The sequence below is a fragment of the Mercenaria mercenaria genome, chromosome 2 (genome assembly GCF_021730395.1).
Source record: "Mercenaria mercenaria strain notata chromosome 2, MADL_Memer_1, whole genome shotgun sequence".
NCBI classification, from domain to species: domain Eukaryota; kingdom Metazoa; phylum Mollusca; class Bivalvia; order Venerida; family Veneridae; genus Mercenaria; species Mercenaria mercenaria.
This window is the reverse complement of record NC_069362.1, coordinates 112402905-112424396: the sequence shown is the minus strand read 5'-3', so window position 1 is coordinate 112424396 and position 21492 is coordinate 112402905. Positions and strand designations below refer to the sequence as shown.

Sequence of the window (21492 nt, the reverse complement as noted above, 5' to 3'; positions counted from 1 at the left end):
GATAACCAGTTCCGATCAATAACTTGAGAACCACTTGACCCAGAATGTTGAAACTTCATAGGATGATTGAACATGCAGAGTAGATGACCCCTATTGATTTTGGAGTCACTCAATTAAAGGTCAAGGTCACAGTGGCCTGTTCATGTAAAATCATTTTTTGGAAATAACTTGAGAACCACTTGACCTACAATGTTGAAACTTAATAGGATGATTGGACATGCAGAGTAGATGACCCCTATCGATTTTGAGGTCACTTGATCAAAGGTCAAGGTCATAGGAGCCTGAACAGTGACTTGAGAACCACTAGGCCAAGAGTGTTGAAATTTAGCGGGATGACTGGACATGCCAAGTAGATGATCCCTATTGCAGCCAACCATCAGTGTCTCTTTGACTTTCGATCCTGACCCCTATTGACTTCTTGCCTATAGGACTTTGCATTTGGGGAGACATGCGCTTTTTTACAAAAGCATTTTCTAGTATTTGAATTGTTTTTAACACGATAAATTCCTTAACCAGGTATTTGTATTCTGTTTTCAACATGACTGATGCCCTTGACATACATATAAATTCTTGATTTGATAATGTTGCAAAACCGTGTTTTCTTTTTTTAACATGACAAGTCTGCTTGCCAGATATTTGAATTCATATTACCTGAAAACCTATCTTTCCGTACATCATGCGTATTTTACAAACTGTCTTCTCATCATGTCATGCAGCAGTCATTATGATTTCTCAATGTCACACATCTGTCAGGGAGATTATCACGCATTTCATACAGCAGCCATTATGATGTCTCTATATCATACATTTGTCAGCGAGATTTTCAAGCATTTCGTATACGTCAGCCATTGTGATGTTTGTATGTCGCACATTTGTCAGAGAGATTTCCACGCATGTCATACATCAGTCATTATAATGTCTCTATGGCACACATCTGTCAGAAAGACTCTCACGCATGTAATACATGAGCCATTATGATGTATCTATTTCATACATTTGTCAGCGAGATTTTCAAGCCTTTCGTACATCAGCCATTGTGATGTTTGTATATCACACATTTGTCAGAGAGATTTCCACGCACGTCATACATCAGCCATTATAATGTCTCTATGGCACATATCTGTCAGGAAGATTTTCACACATGTTCTACATCAGCCATTATGATATCTCCATGCCACATATCTGTCACATGTTATTCTTCAGCTAAACCGATGACCCTATCGCAAATGTATGTCAATACAATGTACTTTTGCCATACATATACCAGATCCATTTTGCCAAACAAAATCATAAATGGAAGGACATGTTTGAAAATCGTAAATGACGATTTTGAAACATGTCCTTCCATTTAACTAAGCGATCGATTACAAATAAATAACTCTAGTGACGTAATACGCAAAAGCGGCGATTCAGCAAAACTAATACAGTAGCAAAAAGATGACGAATTGGCTTGTCAACCATATATCGTTGTATGAAATATGCAGTGACGATGAAGACGCTCACGTCTGGTTTATCAGCATGTACACTGGTTTGAAATTAATTGAAATCAATATTTTGTATTAAATTTCCTGATATTTGACAGGTTTTAAAGCAAACTGACAGGCTTTAGAGCAAACCTTTTATACTTTTAATCAGCTAAGATGCAGGGTTTGAACTTGAGTAGACAACTTAGGTCATACGACGTCTCTAGAGTAGAAATTCCGTACTTGTCTGTCAGCCTATAGCTTCAAACCTTCTAACGTCACGTGCAGAGAGAATCGATGTAGTTTACATTACATGAATGACCAACGTCTGTTTTATCATGATGCATGTTCATTACTGGCAAGTCACTGTATAATTATGTCTACGCCTGTGCGTAAACGCCTGAGGGATGCAGTTTCATGTCCATTAAACAACGCTCATGTTTTCCATTCAGATTTAATGATACGTGTTTTTCAGTTGTACGAAATGATGAATGGAAGTTTGTCATTGATACGTTTTTGTTTTGTTGGTAGTGTCCGTACTTTAGATATTTAGTTGCACATTTTATTTCATTACGAAAAATTACTACCATTCAAGTCGGTCGAGCGTATATAAATATTTTTATTTTTAGGACCGTATGAAAATGTTCACAAATAAACGTCACATATATCATGTATAAACACTTGTTGTTTTCACACGATTGTGTTAACGATAAAGACATTTCTCACGCGAGAAGAAGACACCTGTGACATGACAACTTCAGAATGACATGTCACAAGAGAACCGTTTACATCATTCATAATGAATTTCAAAAAAATGCACAATCATGCAAGCTAAATTTATGTTGATATTACGTTTAAACGCCTTAATTTGAATAAACTCGTCCTGTATCGCCCAATTATCCACATTGTTTGGTTCTAAAAGTTAACAGCAAGGCTTTCGTATAAAATGTTTTTTGAAAGATAGCAAATTTAACGAATAATTTCAGTTTTCGTATATAGGCTAGGCTTGCTTTTCATTGCAAAAAATCCTACATGTTGTCAAAAGGTTGCACAATTTCATACACATTTCTGAAACATTGGAGTCAGTTTTATGCAACGGTCTCAATAACATTTAAGAATTATAAAATGAGTTTCGCAGGGCTTTGCGACACACCCTCCACATCCATGCAGTTTGATCGCAATCCATACTGTTCGCTTATCAGTTACATACAAGTGCTGAAATTGATAAACGGACAGTATGCCAGGATGTGGGGATAAACAAACAGGATGGATGTGAGGATAAACAAACAGTATATATGGATGTGAGGGTAAACAAACAGTATGGATGTGAGGATAAACGAACAGTATGGATGCGATGATAAACAAACAGTGTATATGGATGTGGGGATAAACAAACAGGATGGATGTGAGGATAAACAAACAGTATATAAGGGTAAACAAAGAGTATGGATGTGAGGATAAACAAAGAGTATGGATGTGGGGATAAACAAACAGGATGGATGTGAGTATAAACAAACAGTATATATGGATGTGAGGGTTAACAAACAGGATGGATGTGAGGGTAAACAAACAGTATGGATGTGAGGATAAACAAACAGTATGGATGTGAGGATAAACAAACAGTTTATATGGATGTGAGGGTTAACAAACAGGATGGATGTGAGTATAAACAAACAGTATATATGGATGTGAGGGTTAACAAACAGGATGGATGTGAGGGTAAACAAACAGTATGGATGTGAGGATAAACAAACAGTATGGATGTGAGGATAAACAAACAGTTTATATGGATGTGAGGGTAAACAAACAGTATGGATGTGAGGATAAACGAACAGTATGGATGCGATGATAAACAAACAGTGTATATGGATGTGAGGGTAAACAAACAGTATGGATGCGAGGATAAACAGACAGTTTGGATGTGGGGATAAACAAACAGTATGGATTTTAGGATAAACAAACAGTTTATATGGATGTGAGGGTTAACAAACAGGATGGATGTGAGGATAAACAGACAGTATATATGGATGTGAGGATAAACAGACAGTATGGATGTGAGGATAAACAAACAGTATGGATTTTAGGATAAACAAACAGTATATATGGATGTGAGGGTAAACAAACAGTATGGATGCGAGGATAAACAGACAGTTTGGATGTGGGGATAAACAAACCATGGTCAGCTTTTAACGAGAATTTGCAAGAATTCTCTCCCTTAATTATTGACTGTGTTAAAGCAATTCCCTTCAAATTGGATTGCCTCCCTTACATTAGCTAAGTCAATAATTCTTTGAAATGGGTTTTGCATCGATCTAAAATTCTGCTTTAAGTAGTACACGGAAATTGAGCTCGCATGTTACTCCATAGAAAGCAACAAAACATGTAGCCAGTTTTTGATATAAATCATGTTGTTTAATAGATTCATATAGAAATATTATTCTTGTAAAGATATAAAACATTTCTGTAAGAACCATTATGTTAGCTTATGATATTGCGAAATTCGTGTTGTCATGTAACAACAAATGAAAACATTTAAATAAATTTCTTTTCTTTTGAAACTTTGAAACCCGCTAAACATTGATATCCGAAAATTATAAACGAGCTTTCACACAAACACATGTATAATAGTTTTCCTCGAGAAAAACGAAACTTGTACGAAGATACATGTATTCCCATTTTGTCTGATTGTTCTTGTCCATATAACGGTACTTTCGTTCAACTTCCATGCCTAGAAGTTTACTTTTTAAAACATGATGCAATAAAGTAATAAACTAAGCAATACTGTATTTGACAGGCAATGACAAAGAAAAGACCCTAGTAATTTAACAAACTTAAAAAACATACATGTTACTAAAACACGCACACTTATGTTTTATTAACTGCCCTTGATCCATGGTATTCCATAGAAATCAAAAAAAAGAAAGAATCTATTTAATTATGAATCAAGTTTCTGATTTTTCAGCATTGGTGTATGTGTATCATAGAGATCCGAACTCATTTTTTTAAACAATTAGATCTGATTCACCCTGTCTACTTATTTATAGTGTCTAAGTTACTTGTATAATCAATGATATACATAAATCAAACATGCCATTCAGATATGCGTTTGTACATACTATACAATTCAATCATGAAATCAAATTTATCGTGAAAACTCAAGTCTTTAGCTGTAAAGGTGGCTATTTTGCATGCTTTCCACGAACAAAACCATGACAAAAAAAATGTAGGTCGTACTAAAGAGATAATTCTACCGTGCAAACACATGGAAAGCATGCCGATTTTTTTTTCTCAAGCTTGGATTTCATTTCTAAAATAGACATAATATTGCGCGTCTGTTAATTTCACCCTTTCTTTGCACATCGTGGAAACCATGCTGCCGTGTCTTTCGTTTAAATAAATGTACACATTCTCCCCCCCCCCCCCCCCCCCACCCCCTCTCACCGCTTAACTTGCAAATTACACTATTTCATAAGAAAATTATTCTTTGAATTAGTTTTTCTCCTGTCGTCGAACGTTTCAATATTCAAAAGATATTTAGAAATAATGTTATTTATGTCGATTCGTATTGTTCTCATAAACAGTTTGGTGAAAAATGAAAGCTATGTTCTATTCTTTTATTTTCTTTTTTTTTCTATTTCTTTTTTTTCTATTTTTTTTTTTCTATTTTTTTTTTTTCTTTTTTTTATTTCTTTTTTTTTTTTTTTTTTTTTTTTTTTTTTTTTTTTTTTTTTTTTTTTTTTTTTTTTTTTTTTTTTTTTTTTTTTTTTTTTTTTTTTTTTTTTTTTTTTTTTTTTTTTTTTTTTTTTTTTTTTTTTTTTTTTTTTTTTTTTTTTTTTTTTTTGACTAAACAACTATTATTATTATACCAGATTTATATAGCGCCCTTTTCATGATCAATTTCACGTTCAAAGGCGCTTTACATAGTTCATGAACGTTATTATTTCAAAAGACTATATTGAGTCGTACGTCAGTTGATGGTATATGCAGTTTCGTAAATTAACACGGTTTAAGTTTCATCACAACTTTGTGAATTCCACAAGTTTTTTTATTTCTTGATACACTTTGAAGTTAAATGGAAGCAAGAAGTCTTTACCCTATAACACTTATAATTATATTATTGTATTGTTTATAAAGTCAAGAATACCTACATATGTGATAATAAATTGTCATGCTTTGGAAAATATGATTTATTTGCCTCTAAAGTAAAAGAAATTGAAAAGTTTAGTGTGTTTCACTATATGTTCAATATAAGCGATGGTGATACTTTTAAAACAAAATTGGAAGCAAGAAGATGTTCAGTTAGAATAAATATTTTCACATTTAATTGAAGAGAAGAAATTGAAGTTTACTGTCATATCTGGTAAAATATTCACAAACCAAAAGACATATTTGAAATTAATCATTGAAAATAAATTCCCTATATAATCTATTGCTCAAAGTAATATCAACAGGAAAACCAATATTGATTATTGGATAATTTTCAAGGGGGACAACCTACTATGATAAGCCAGTCAAATATAATAAAAGCTGGGGATGAGTATAGATGTGGGGATGAACAAAGAGTATGGATGTGGGGATAAACAAACAGTTAGATGTGAGGATAAACAAACAGTATGGATGTGGGGATAAACAAACAGTATAGATGTTGGGGATAAACAAACAGTATGGATGTAGGGATAAACAAACAGTATCCATGGATGCACTGAATCGCGCAATACCTAACGCTGGTTTTCGCATAGGGTCGCTCAAGTATTCTCTCAAGCAGAAAATATCATATAATACGAATCTGCAATACAGTTGAATGAACGAAAGAAAACCATTACCATCAACAACAACACCACAAACACAACAACAACAACAGCAACAGTGGGATAGTCCATTTTAACGTGGCGGCTCAAAATATACTTAGCTGTAATTTGCGCTTCTTCATTTGCAATAGTATGACAGATATATGGGCATCAGTTTGAGTAATATCTTCTCTTTTGACAAATGTGTTTCTGAGATTTATGACACCATTTAGAAAAGTCGTTTTGGTATGTATAATGAAAGGTACATTTCTCAGCGCTAAATTAATATGACTCCCAGCTAGCGGGTCACTTAAGTAATTTTGTGGCGTTTGGGAGTACGGAAAGGTGTGATTCTTACTATTTTTGGTAAATATTGTTGTGATTTTGCGTGCACTTTTTTAGCATATGAACATAAAAGCAGAGGTATCGGTAACAAAGAAGCAGCGTTTCTGTTGTATATGAAATACTCGTAAATGTATTTGAAATATACTAATTTAGAGATTTAAATCCGTTCATATTCTATCGAATTCGAATTCAGCATATTAGTACGATTTTGGAACTGTTGTTTAAATGCATATTCAATGATTTCGTGTTCAAATGTAGGCAACACAATTTATTTATTTACTTTGTTTTTTGCCTTTTACTTCATCTATGGATTTGTGTGTGTTACATACAGATTTATCTGTGTCGTATCGTCAACCGGGACAATCGTGCTTCAGACTTCTAGGATTTTAAGAGAATTTGCTTAATGAATCAATATGGGATATACAGAAAACTAGAACCATTGCTGAACAAAATCTTGCAATCAGTCGCTATGAAAAAAACCCCACCAACGTTTTGATTTGAGTGTGAACTTAAAATGGCTGGAGCTGATAAGAGTTATCACGTTTTCTCACATTCCAATCCATACTTTACGAAATTCTCGTGCATAAAAATACTGCAAACGGCTAAGTTTTATGCCCTATCTGTCTTCATTCCCTAAGTCTTAATGAGAAATCCGATTTCTAGGGGAAAATTCGTTCCCCATTCATGTGGCCATCCTCTTTGTTAATATAATGCTCAATATTGGAAATATGAGACCGCCTAGTCTGAGACGACAGCGACCCGATCAATATGTTTATACCCAACCCACGCACTCCCAGCTTTCATTGATCTTTTTGCCAGCTTCCATGCAGAGGATAGTTCTTAATTCTCAGAGATCGGAATATGTGTCATTTCGCGCCATGAAAAATTGCATATTAAAATAGTTCTGTCAAAATTTAATCGAATTAGCCATGCACTTTATAGAATAATCCGTATCAAAGACTTAAATGTGAGGGTCATTATGAAGGTTCTTGGTCAATTTCTAGCTATGCTTTGAAACAGTTTCTATGAGTTCAGTATTTTGAATATAAAATACCTGAGCATAATTTATGTTATTTAGTTGGTAAAATGCTTATTTATACAATACAAAAATGTGTTAGCGTTTCATTATCACTAAAATGAATTACTCACCTTATAAATCTTTTTTTGTTTGTTTCATAGATAACCCGACACATCATGATGTTTCGATCATAAAGGAGCGTTCACGATAATTGGTAAGTGATAAAATTATTTTTTAGTTTATGTTACGAAAGCCAATTCAAGGTTATCATTTATACATAGCCTAAGAATATTCATCATCACGTTCTAAGCAGTTACTGGCAAACGTCCACATAAAAAAAATAACTGACAGACTTTTTCTCATAACGGTATGGTTCCTTAACGTATCCGGACCTTATAACTATTTTGTGAACCAGAATTTATTAACTTTATCATATGGTGGTTGTTTCAAAGGACAGTCTTTGTAATTTGCCAACCTCATGATTTCATTTTGATACTTCCTCACCCCCTTCCCCCACCCACCACCAAACACAGCTTTAGAACATTGGACCTAGGGATGAATTCTAGAAAAATTACCTTCTCTGTAGTAATGGTTGAAATTACGCACATTATGTTCACGCTGGTTGATTGTCACAAACCACTCCTTAGCGAGGACGTATCTTTGAGATTATTCACGATGCTTGCTCTCAGCACATTGTTAAATCAATATAGTAAGCATATTTCATGGAAAAATGTGGTTACGTGTCATCGAGATAACCGAGTAAAATACCTCATTGATCTTAGATTTGGTCTTACGGCTACCTTAGGACTTCCGGTGCCTTCAAGACATTCACTGCAGGATTCTTTACGACTCGTACATGTCATTTTATGTGTTCGTTCTTGAAATATAAAATTTGACAAGAATAGATTTTTGGCAAGAACTATCCTTTGTTGTCATTATCGACTAGTCTCAGCAAGGATAGTGAATGACTGTTCTCCCGTTCATGTTACGCTTATCTAGCATTTTCTCGCACAAAATAGTATTTTCACTGGTTGGAAATAGGATAGCTGGTACAATTTTTCTTCTTCTTAGTTTCTTGTATATTCTAATTTGTTGTTTATATAATATATCGGGATTCCGGAATATTCTTTAATTTCGAATCTCTGTAAGTTCCAACACGGGTTAAGTGTGATTCATTGGTGCCTATACCTACGATTTGTATTGCAGTTCATGTAGGATCATTTAAAACGCCATGCACCAAGATTTTTGATAATCCGCCTGATTAGTGAAAATATCAACAGTGCTTACAGTAGCCTACTCTTATATTCAAGAGCCTATAAAAATCGGCTGCGTTGAAAATTTAATTGAGAACTATTTTAATAAAAGAGCGGTGACGTATTCATGTAAGACTGAAGAAAATTTTCAAATGTTAAGCTGGACCTTCATGCACAGCTTGTTTCCACTTAACCTGACCATTTTCTACTTGGTACAGCTTGTTTGGCACTGTAGTTTGGGGATCCGTTTTAAGTTTTAATGATAGTTTTTGTCGGTCTTCTATATACTAGTCCTTTATTAAGCGTTTTAGTACAGGGGGTTATCACAAAAATGGTTTAATTTGCGTCAGTTCTGATGACGTTTGCGGCTTGTTTCTCGGCAGATTCCATAAATACTATATCTGAATTTTGTTTTACAACAGCAAATTGGACAATACTTTAACATTATGTTATATTTTGGTTTAAGGTTCTAGAACTTGGCACGGGTATCGTGACACACCTTTCGCTTTGCTTAATTCGTGAAACAGGCCCTATGTCTGCTGTTTTGAAGATGCCGAATCACAAGACTTGTACAAATCTTGATTTACTTTGATTTATACCGCGCACGAGCTTTTTTTGGTTCTCATTGGGCCAATTCACAGTCGTGCATATGTTTCAGGCATGGCAGAGTTGGCACAGATTTTCACAATATTTTGATAAAAAACAATCAAAATATTTCAGTATATGTAAATTATTTTGTTGTTGTTATATCGTTTCTGTTTTTCTTATGTAATGGCTTGATTTTAAGGCTAGTTTCATACAGAACAGTATTTTTCGAGCTGGTAGAAGTTTTTCTACTATACAAGTGTACGTACGAATACTTTTTACACAGTTAATCTGCTCGCCCACAGTTGTGGTGAAATTTTACAACATGTTCAGTTCCTGCAAGTTTAGTATGGAGTTAATATGTGACAATGAGTGTTAGATATTGACCAAAAGACAAGAAGAATGTTGGTTTTCTCTATGATTTCAAAAGAGTTGCAAAGGTTTACATCCTCCTGCACAATATTTTGGATTATTTACTAGGACACCTTGCAAAGAATATAATTATGCCAATAAGTTTTAACAAGTCACTTCCATAGTACCCACATTAGAGGATAATATTTTTACTTAAAATGTGCGAACGAGTCGCGCTAAGTGTAGCTGAGTGGCGTGACGGCTGTCTGCTGATCTGTACGGTGTTCCTCCTGCATGTTCTCCGCCCAATGCTGACAACTTCCTCACGTAAAACAGAAGTGGGTTTGCCACATGTCGGTTCGATGTAAAAATCGTCACGGAGATGATTTAGCATTGCCTTTGGATTGAACACGCGACCGCTTGATTGGTGCTGTTTTTACAGAGCTGATTTACATAGCCATACTGCAGAGTTATTTGAGGCATCAGATGATAACAATTTGTCTAGAGTACTGCCACACATTTTCGAAAAATTCTTCTTTTATATGTTTTAATTTGCCTTGCGTATTCGTATTGATTACTGTTAAGGCATTCTCGTTAGTCTGTCAATACCTTTTGGGTGAGTGCAGATCTATGGATTGTGGGCTCGTGAGTTCGATTACCAGCGAGGCGCGTGTTCTCCGTGACAATTTGATAAAAAACATTGCGTCTGATATCAGTCGTCCTCTGTCTCATTTGTAAGTGGAGAAGTCAAGGCATTACATTTGGAGAACAGGTTAATTCTGTAACAGAACCCAAATTTCGCTCTGTAGAAGTCGGCCAAACCATAATTTCGAAGACATGCTGAAAGGGTTTTAACAGTCCACATACAAATAAAGCCAGACAGATTTTAGAACTTTTATATTGAAATTGGCTGAATATTACAATAAAAAATACCCTGTATAATCGTTTTTTTTTGATGATTTATTGAAAAATAATCAGGATATTTTAAAAATTGAAAAGTTCCAATTACCAGCCCCAGAGTTTATCCGAATGGTGTATATGAGAAAACCAAAATAGTGCATTTGCGATCAGCTTGGATCCAGACCAGCCTGCGCATCCGCGCAGTCTGGTCAGGATCCATGCTGTTCTCTTTCAAAGCCTATTGCAATTAGAGAAACCTTTAGCGAACAGCATGGATCCTGACCAGACTGCGCGGATGCACAGGCTGGTCTGGATCCATGCTGGTCGCAAATGCACTATGTTGGTTTTCTCATGGTGCGGCTCAAATGAAATTGTCATCCTATTTTTTAAGAATGCCACCAGGGGAAACCCTTGTTACGAAATAGCTGGATCAAACACTAATATTGCACAGATGTCATGCAGGAAATAATGCGCTAGCGTGTGTGTGTGAGGGGCGGGAGGGGGCGGGGAGGGTGGAGATTTTTATCGGGAATCTTGAGTATGCTTTTCAAATACAGTTTATAACTAATGAAGATTAGACTCCAAACCCACTATCGATAACAAGGCTGTTTGATAGGCATTCTGTTCGGTGTCTTAAATCAAATAACCTCTCTCCCCCCCCCCACCCCACAAAAAACAGCAAAAGAAAAAAAAAAAAAAAAAAAAAAACAACGCTTCAAAGATTACATGTGCAACGAGCTGTTTTCGTGCACAAATGCAACTGCTTTAGAGACCGGTTTAGCGCGACCATCTGATAAATTACTATACAAAATGATAACAGCGTGTTTTGAAAGAATGATTCATAAAATTCGTCCTTTAAATGTTTATCAACAAACAAGAGATATCACAGGATTGTTTGTAATAAATATTCATACCGTTTTTCAGGGCACGTAATTTGATGCAACCAGCAATTTGTAATAGCTGGGGGAACATATGTTATTATATAATTATGCAAAACAAAAAATAAATAGAATGTTTTTTTACGCAACATGAACTTGCACGTTCGCCGATATTTGAGACCTTAATTGAAATGCAGAGCACATTAATTTCCGCTAATTAATTAGACAATGAAATGCGTAACACGGTATGGGTCAGTCTGTATGCACCGTTTTCATACATAATTAATAATTCCGCCTAAAGCCATTCCCCATTGCAGGAAACGGATGCTATATCGTTATCATCTCGGCTATCTATCACAATTCTGTCTAGTATCATTCTATTATCTGTTATTACTGTAAGGATTTTTATTACTTAAACAAGTCGGTATAGTATATAAATGGTGTAAGGCGATGAATGGTGTTGACATTTTTTTTTAAAAGGGGAACATACATGATATTGTGCTAGAAACAGTGTAAGTTGTAATTTTTTTTTGTTCTCTGCATTTTGTAACTTAACTAATTAGAAGACAAATAACAGGATTAGAGTGCAGGACAAAATCCCCCGGGACAAAGTTTGGCCAAGTCTGACAATATCCATCTTTTCATTTTGTTGAATACAATCTTTCAAATTAAACAAAGATGAACGGAAAAAAATTAAGATGATAATTATTGAATCTAAAAAGAATAAAGAACATTTGATATAACTGGAAAAAAATGAAAATGAAGGGTGTGTAGGGAGGGGGCTGCCACCTTGGTCAAATTGAGTGGAGGGGATTTTGTCCGTACGCCAAAAAATGGCTGTGACGTTTAACGGCATTTGTGCATTAAAGGGACATTATTTACTTTTAATAAATGGGACACCGTGATTTTTTTCAAATGGGAAATGTGTTTTATATGTCCTTAATCGCTTGAAAAGATTGTACGTTTTAAATTAATTGTAAGGAACAGAGAAATATAAAATTTACTTTATCTTTGTAAGGAATAAGCATTTCTTCTGAAAGAAACACATTTTGATGTAATACAATTTGATACATACATAATTAAAACTAATTAATACAAGCAATGAAACACAATAATTTGATGATAATCCCATTATTACGGAATCCGATTAGTGTCATGTTGCCTGTCATGTTTTGCGCTTGAAGCACGAAACATGACACTCGACGCGAAACACGACAATGCAACACGACACTCGATGCGTCAGACGATATTGCGATGGGACGCATGGCAATACGACGTGATGCGACACACGACATGCGAAGAGACACGTGACATTAACGCGAAAATGTCGCGGAATCCTCGATTGTCTTGTTACATTTGTTTTAGTTACCTAAAACGTGATACACGACATTCGATGATACACACCACATGCTAAGCTACACACGATATCACATCGCGCAAATGTCGTGGAATTGTCGTGTGTCTACCGTTATCTAGTGAATTAACGTTAGCCAGCCTCACATTTTGAGACAAAATTTCAAACCCCACCAAATCATAGAAAGAAAGGGTTGTTTTACAAGAAAATTGAACAGCATATAAAACTCGAAACAATTGTCAGTATACTGATATATACTTTGAATTCCGGAAAAGGACTGCATAAAGGGGCCACACTTTCGGACAGTTCCACTTCTTTAAAAACTCACGATTTTTAAAGAACTGTAACATATCTTCGTTTTGATGCATTTGCAATAATGTCTCAGTGCTGAAATTTCACATAACTAGGTAGAACGTAGTTTTCAGCAATTGTTTACAAATGCCATGAATCATTTTTAAAGGGGGACAACTTTTCAGTATATTTTAAGTATCCATCACACGGGACAGTACGGCAGAAAATGTAATGGTTAAACAGATTGTCGGTAAAGATGTTGTTCGTTTATTAAATATTTCTGTGTTTTGGTAATATACTCGTAAACCTTAATCATACAAGCTTTTCGTACACCACATTTCACTGTCGTGTTGTAACAAATAGGATGGTCCTCTTTTCACGAGACGGTTCACATTTAAATAATTTGTTATGCCTACATTAGTGCATAATACAATTAGTTGAGTTAAAATAGACAAATTGATATGCTTGATTTTACACACAGTCCTAGTTTGGCCTATCCTTAATCGAATTCTACAATTCATTGACAGTTCCTTAAACACTGGAAAAGGGATGGATTGAATCACATAACTTAAACCGGTTTATATGGATGAAAGCGTTAACGTAGCATCAATTTTATATTGTTATAGGCCAGTCGTACAGAAACAATAGAATAAAGGTGTTCTATAATGCCACTCCTTGTTACGAAAGTACAATTAACTATAATTGATTTCAGCACATGTCAGAACATTTTATATAACACGTAATTTGTTATACAAATAATTGACGTATTTACTTTTAAAGATTTAATTGCATCCCATAAAATTAGAGGATTTTATCACGTTTTATATTGCTACTGTCGTAACAACAACAGCATGACAGCTACAGCAACAACAAAAACAACAATTTGAGTAATAGCAGCAATAATAAAAAAACAAAAGCAAGTATGCAACAATATGACCAACAAGAGAAAAAACAATTAATTTAGTATTTAACAACAATAATAATAACAACACCGAAATCAAGAGTAGAAACAAAAGTGAAAGCATTTACAAAATCAACGTAGATAAAACAGTGCAAACAACAACAGGAGCAATGATCTAATCAACATCAGCGACTCAAAACAACAGCAGCAGCCTAATAAATTGAATACAAACCAGATACGTTGAGAACATTCCATTGAAATGGCCCATTAATAATTATTGATCATACACTGCACGAGATCACGTGTATATACAGAATCAGCACGTGGGAAAGTAATTATCACTCACATTTTCAGGTTTCTTTTTCCTCGCTGACTCAGTTTTAAATTCATAGCATTCTTCTGAGAGTAGACATGAGAATTGGAAACACGTTAAATTTAGTGTGTTCATATGATATCTAAAAATAAAATTCATTGCTTAGGGGCATCTACATCTGTTTAAAAAAATGAATCAAACTTTCGAAATCAATGGACTAGTTAAATGGACAGTTTGTTAACTATACTTGTTCTTGTCTCATTTTGTGATGAAACATCTTATTCATTTAATGTTATTTCGGTCTCATGCAATTGTTACTGTACTACTATTAAATCCTATGAAAGCCCGTAGGCAGCACCTGAAAATACTTTTCTAAGTCTTGAACGACGTAATTTCTACGGAGGCCAGAGGATGGTATCACGTCGTTACACAATGTTTAAGAAAGTATTTCAAAAAGTACATGGCATCCACACTTACTTATATACATTGTTGTGCATAGATATGGATGATTTAGAAATGATGTCGATATTTCACTTCGATGGAACAAATGTTAACCGTTATTAATTTCCCTTTTCTTACTTTAAATACACGTTTTCCTATTAATTACACTGTTTGATAAAGTATTGCTTTTGTCTGACTTTTACAAAGTCAAGGCTTCCTAGTTTGATGAAAATGTATTCAAATAAATTCCAAGTTATTTTGAAACTAGAACTTTGAAACGAATTTTTCTTTTTTCTATTTTCAGTTTTTAATTAAACAACGTGGGTGTAACTGCGAGTGAAATAAATATTCAACGAAAACACGAGATCCAAGATGTCGTTTGAAGAGCCAAAAGCTCCGATAGTTCGTATCAGGAAAAAGCGAACGAAGAAAAAGTCGAAAGATAACGACATAGTGCATTTGCCGGTGAGAAACGTTTTTCTGCTTTTTGTTTTATGGCCCATTCGGGCATTCATTTTGAATTAGGAACCCTGAGAGAACAGCTGACAATATTACTGCAGAACGACAACAAATCTTAAAACATGGTGGAAATTTCAAAAGAAGAGCTGTAAAGTCAATTCTTATCCATTAAATGATATTGCAACAGATTAGTAAGTGATTTTAAAAATACAAGAACATGTAATTGGGTAGATGTAATTAAGCACGTACTTTTATTGTCTTTATTGTTGCCAAAAATAAGAATTTTGAAGATATTTCCGTATATATCAAAGGGTGCCCTTCTGGACACTTTAGCGGGCGGGACGTCTGCAAATCAAATGCATGGGTTTCTCGTTATGAAAGAGGTCGGTTCCTGGTGAGACATAAAATGGATCCGTAATGAATATCGGCAAAATTCGTGCGAGTGCGTTTTCTCCGTATGCGAGTTCGACATTTTCCGGCTGGTTGCCTGTATCAACTACACCAGTAGCCGTAGAATGCCGATAATTGCATTAGGTGATTACGTTATCTCGCGTAAACTGCCGATTGCCACGGGCGCGTTTCTAACTCGCTTGTGTAAAACTGACGGAATTCAGACAATCCTATCCTGCTGCTTTCCGATGTTGTTATCTGCCGGCCACAATTACAGACACATGCAGAACACATCTTATTAGATGTTAAATTACCAGTCTGTCTCCCGTTGAGATGTTAATAAACTGTCTGACTTCTGTCATGGCAACAGTTAAGTGGATAAATACGTGCACTAAATAACAGAAGTGCCTTGTTTGATGTCATGACCTTTTGATTTATTAAATTAGGTGTACACACAAAAACAAATCTTTGTCAAATTATATAATTTTTCCCTCTATCATCTTAAAATTCACCCAGCATTGAACTCTGCACTGACAGTATGGTAATTTATTTCTTTGTAAGCTGCAGCAAACGCCGCTACTAATTTGAACATGTTTTCCTGGTTGGTAAAATATTCTCACCACATCCTGCCATTGTTCCAGTCTGTCAGTCTACTTTGAACTGTTCATTTCTGAATGAAAAATTTAAACTTTATGACAAGAGGTACTCATTTTCAGATAAGTTCTGTTTAAAAAATTTCAGGTTCGAGCATCTCAGCAAGGCCGATATTCGAGTTTAACGACCCCGCCAAATCCACAGACGAAAGGAAGAGAGTGTTGCCGCCATATTTTTGCGAGTTGTATGAAAATTCCCCTGTGTAGATTAATCTGCTTCCGGTGTATATTACCTAAATGCTACAGTGGATCGGGTAGTGATGATGAAGATGCTAATATTAAGGATGAAGGCTACCACAGCCAAAATAGGCGAAGTTCTGAAATATTGCCCACTTCAGAGGGAGGTGCCCAGGGAGGCACGGATCCCCAAAGTGTTGAAATGACCGAAATTAAAAGTGAAACAGCGACGTTAATTCCTCCGCCGCGCACTAATATAAATGAGTATCGTAGAGATCCGTGTAAATCCGAACAAAATGGCAAGACCAATGGTGAAGTGACGTATATTGAAGTTGAAAGTGTGTCTTTAACAGACAGCTATGCAGCTCTTAACATTCCAAACGGTGATTCAAAGTCAGACGATACGAAAGAGTTTATATTAGATACGTTAGAAACGGGTTACGAAGAACCAGTTCACGCGGGTGTTCTCGAGTTTCCAATTCTAAAATCGTCTGGTAAAGAGGATAGCTCAGAATATGTAGATTGTGACAACTCTGACGATTCAGAATCGCGGATTTATGTAAATGAAAGTGTTCTTGGTATATTTACTGATTCTTGTGAAAAGAACGGTCCTAATATAGACATAAATTACATAAATGTAGGTCCGACAGGTAGTGAACAAGATGAAATGCATTCCAAAGAAAAAGTAAAATTAGGCAAACCGCATGAATATGTGAATCTGCCTTCACTTGAATCAACAGCCATAACGGTCAAAGATGACGTAAATGCTTCTAAATCCAATATTCCCAGCGATGAAAAGGAAACGGGAAAAGGAGATCTGCTCGAAGAAGGTAAGAAAGAGACAGATACTGTATTAACTGGTGTTGATGAAAAACTACCCTCTAATGATGCAGTAGAGGTCGACAAAGACAAAGGTAATGATATAAAAATTGAGGATAACAGTGACAGTGAAAAGAATTTTGTGATAGAAACTGGTGATGCTGAAAAATTATTAGAAAAAAAGAAAGAGAAAGTACAGGAAATCGCAACGGACATTCAAGACGATATGGAAGATGGGACTGAAAACGATCAAGTTGGAGACCAGACAAAGTTGCTATGATCTTTTTAAACATTTTTGTAAGAGCTAAAGCATGTTCAACCTGTTTGTTGTAGGTAGTGCGCCCTTGAAGCTGAGCTGATATGTTTCTTTATTTAACTTTTTCTAGAATTCGCTATTTTTGAGAATGCAGGGAAAATCGATCATTTGTATTATTTTTACCAGGCATGTGAAATTAGGTTAAATTTTCACTTGCGACTTTTTACGACTAGATTATTGTTTTTCAAAAGGGGTTTACCAATAAGATTTTATACCGGAGCTTCTAGGACAATTGTGCAAGGTTTAATTTAATATATACCAGATAAAAAGGGCTATACAACATGTTAAAGAGTTCAGCACAAACGTTTAAAAGTGCAACACTACCAAAATAAGATTCCTTATGTGACATACCAATTTTAATCTTGGTTACGTCAGGTGATGCCTAGACGACGTTTATGCTAAGCTTTCTAATGAAATGCAAAATTACGTTATTAGATGCATTGAGCGGTTTAGATTTAAATTTAGTTGACACCGAGTCCTAGAACTACAATGTTTTACTTGGTAAGTACAGAAGTACCTAAACAAGGTTATAATCAAGAAGCTTGTTTAAGCCGAAAATTAGAAAACGGCAGGACAACAACATAAGTTATGCATTCAGTAGACAATGTTCTGCTGCAGATTCCTAACGGATAAAATACATCAATTATTGTACCGTTGAACGAACGTCTTCTGCCGCTCAAACGGGAGGTAGTGGGTACGAGGCACGGCACGTCTTTAAATTCACAGTGGTAGATTTTTTTAGGAGACGGACTCGGATCTAGTTTTTTTTAGCTCACCTGTCACGAAGTGACAAGGTGAGCTATTGTGACCGCTTGATGTCCGTCGTCCGTCGTGCGTCGTCCGTCAACTATTTGTAAAAAAATCTTCTTCTTGAAAACCACTGGGCAGTATTACACCAAACTCCACAGGAATGATCCTTGGGTGGCTCCCTTTCAAAATGTTCAAAGAATTGAATTCCATGCAGAACTCTGGTTGCCATTGCAACCGAAAGGAAAAACTTTAAAAATCTTCTTCTCAAAAACCAGAAGCCATAGAGCTTAGATATTTGGTGTGAAGCATTGCCTAGTTGACCTCTACCAAGTGTGTTCAAATCATGACCCCGGGGTCAAATTTGACCCCGCCCCAGGGGTCATTTAATTTTACATAAGTAAATCTTAAAAAATCTTCTTCTCAAAAACCAGAAGCCCTAGAGCTTAGATATTTAACATGTAGCATTTCCTAGTGGACCTCTATTAAAATTGTTCAAATCATGACCCCGTGGTCAAAATTGACCCCGCCCCAGGGGTCACTTGATTTTACATAGGAAATTCTTCAAAAATTTTCTAAAAATAAATCAGAAGGCCTAGAGCTTAGATATTTCACATGAAGCATTGCCTAGTGGACCTCTACAAAATTTGTTCAAATCATGACCCCCGGGGTCAAATTGACCCCGCCCCAGTGGTCACTTGATTTTACATAGGAAAATCTTAAAAAATCTTCTTCTCAAAAACCAGAAGCCCTAGAGCTTAGATATTTGACATGTAGCATTGCCTAGTAGACCTGTACTAAAGTTGTTCAAATTATGACCCGGGGGTCAAAATTGACCCCGTCCTAGAGGTCACTTGAATTTACATAGGAAAATCCTCAAAAATTTTCTAAAAATAAACCAGAAGGCCTAGAGCTTAGATATTTGGCATGTAGCATTACCTAGTAGACCTCTACAAAATTTGTTCAAATCATATCCCCCGGGGTCGAAATTGACTCCGCCCTAGGGGTCACTTGATTTTACATAGGAAAATCTTAAAAAAAATCTAAAAATAAACCAGAAGGCCTAGATCTTAGATATTTGACATGTAGCATTGCCTAGTAGACTTTTACAAAAAGACCCCGCCCCATGGGGTTACTTGATTGTACATAGAAAAATCTTAAAAATTTTCTAAAAATAAACCAGAAGGCCTAGAGCTTAGATATTTGGCATGTAGCATTGCCTAGTGGACCTCTACAAAAAGTTTTCAAATCTTGTTTTTAAAGTTACTTTAAGAAAATTTCAACTACATTTTCTCATAATTCTTTTGATTGATTTTTATTATGATCTTTTGACCATGAAGACTTGTCCTTAAGTGCAATGATAACAGGTGAGCGATATAGTGCCATCATGACCCTCTTGTTTTAAGATAAGCTTAAAGTCTTCTCAATATCCGGCTAAAGAAAATCTGTATGGACTAAAAAGTAATATTCACATTATTATACATTATATCCGGTTAGTTGTATTTAATTTTGTAGATAACGATTTATGGTACAAGGGAGGTAATTCGAAAGAATATGTTGTATCCGAAAGTCAGACAAAGGCATGAGAAATATCATTATGTATTGTTTTAAATTCTTAATTGTGTTCGTCGATGTATGCTGTTAACTGGAAATTTACGATGCTTTCATAAATACATATTTTAATATTTTGTGTTATCTAACGTACTAAAATGTTCAGGTTTATTTCTACACTTACATATCGATAGTAATACGAACTCAATAAAGATATATCAAGTAAGCATTATCTTTTCTTTAAGTCAGTTATTCAAGTAAGAAGGATTTCATTGAATATTCATATATATTGTTTTTACTTTTGCAGTTACATAATTGGTCTGATTATTATTTAAATTAATAAACGTTGTAATAAAATGGTTCATAAAATAATTCAGAAATGTTGTTATGTATATTTGAGCCGCGCCATGAGAAAACCAACATAGTGGGTTTGCGACCAGCATAGATCCAGACCAGCCGGCGCATCCGCGCAGTCTGGTCAGGATCCATGCTGTTCGCTTACAGTTTCTCTAATTGCAATAGGCTTTGAAAGAGAACAGCATGGATCCTGACCAGACTGCGCGGATGCGCAGTCTGGTGTGGATCCATGCTCGTCGCAAACCCACTATGTTGGTTTTCTCATGGCGCGGCTCATTTGTTATTAAGTGTTGCCAAACAGCGGAGACACTTATGGGTTTGCTTTATAAGTACAGTGTTTGTTAGCGTTCCCGAGCATTCTGTTTAGCTGAAGTTTTGTGATTATCTGTCTGTTATTATGTGTCTGTCAGCGTCAGCTTTTTGCTTAAACATCTCCTTCACTCAGACAACTGGTCAGAATTGCACCAAACTTGCCTAAACATCTCCTTCACTCAGATAACTGGTCAGAATTGCACCAAACTTGCTTAAACATCTCCTTCACTCAGACAACTGGTCAGAATTGCACCAAACTTGCTTAAACATCTCCTTCACTCAGACAACTGGTCAGAATTGCACCAAACTTGGTCTGTAGCACACTGGCAAGGTCCTCTCTCGAATATGTTCAAATGAGTCTGCTTGACTGATTTTAGGGACTGCAAGACCTAAAAAAAAACACTTTAAACCACTTCTTCTTATGAACCACTTCTTATGAACCACTTCTTATGAACCACTCGAAGGATTACTACCAAACTTTATCTTTAGCATCCCATCCTGTAAGGTCTTTTCTCAGACTTGATGCAGTTGTTCAGCTTGACAGAGATTTTTTAGGGGCTGCTAGGGCTAAAAAAAGGAAAACTTTAAACCACTCTATCATGAACCACTAGATAGATACTTAGACTACAGCATCCTAGTAAGGGTGTCTCTCAAACTTATTCCAATAATTAGCTTGACTGGTTTAAGGGTCCGCTAGAACTAAAAGTAGAAACAAGAAGGCCAAGATAGCCATATGTCTCTCACCAGAGTTGATTTTGTCTACTGGCCTAGTTTTTTACCCACATTATTCAGTTTCAAAACTGACCTAGAGATCATCAAGACAAACATTCT

At 35.5% G+C, this 21492-nt stretch overlaps 1 protein-coding gene across 10 annotated transcripts in view; it reads left to right on the top strand.

The window, feature by feature from the left end:
- LOC123564957 (uncharacterized) overlaps positions 1-20364 on the top strand; it is a 31543-nt gene extending 11179 nt beyond the window's left edge. For 5 of the 10 annotated variants that reach the window (XM_045358892.2, XM_045358888.2, XM_045358887.2 and 2 more), the window contains 3 exons: positions 7775-7827; positions 15185-15345; positions 16471-20364. In XM_045358892.2, coding sequence (XP_045214827.1) covers positions 15253-15345; positions 16471-17658 — 1281 coding nt within the window. In that variant the 5' untranslated portion in view covers positions 7775-7827; positions 15185-15252 and the 3' untranslated portion in view covers positions 17659-20364. Of the gene's footprint in view, positions 1-5953; positions 6375-7774; positions 7828-8589; positions 8663-11403; positions 12093-15184; positions 15346-16470 lie in introns of those variants that run through there. The other 5 variants (XM_045358894.2, XM_045358891.2, XM_045358893.2 and 2 more) reach the window with 4 other exon arrangements.
- Positions 20365-21492: the final 1128 nt, after the last annotated feature.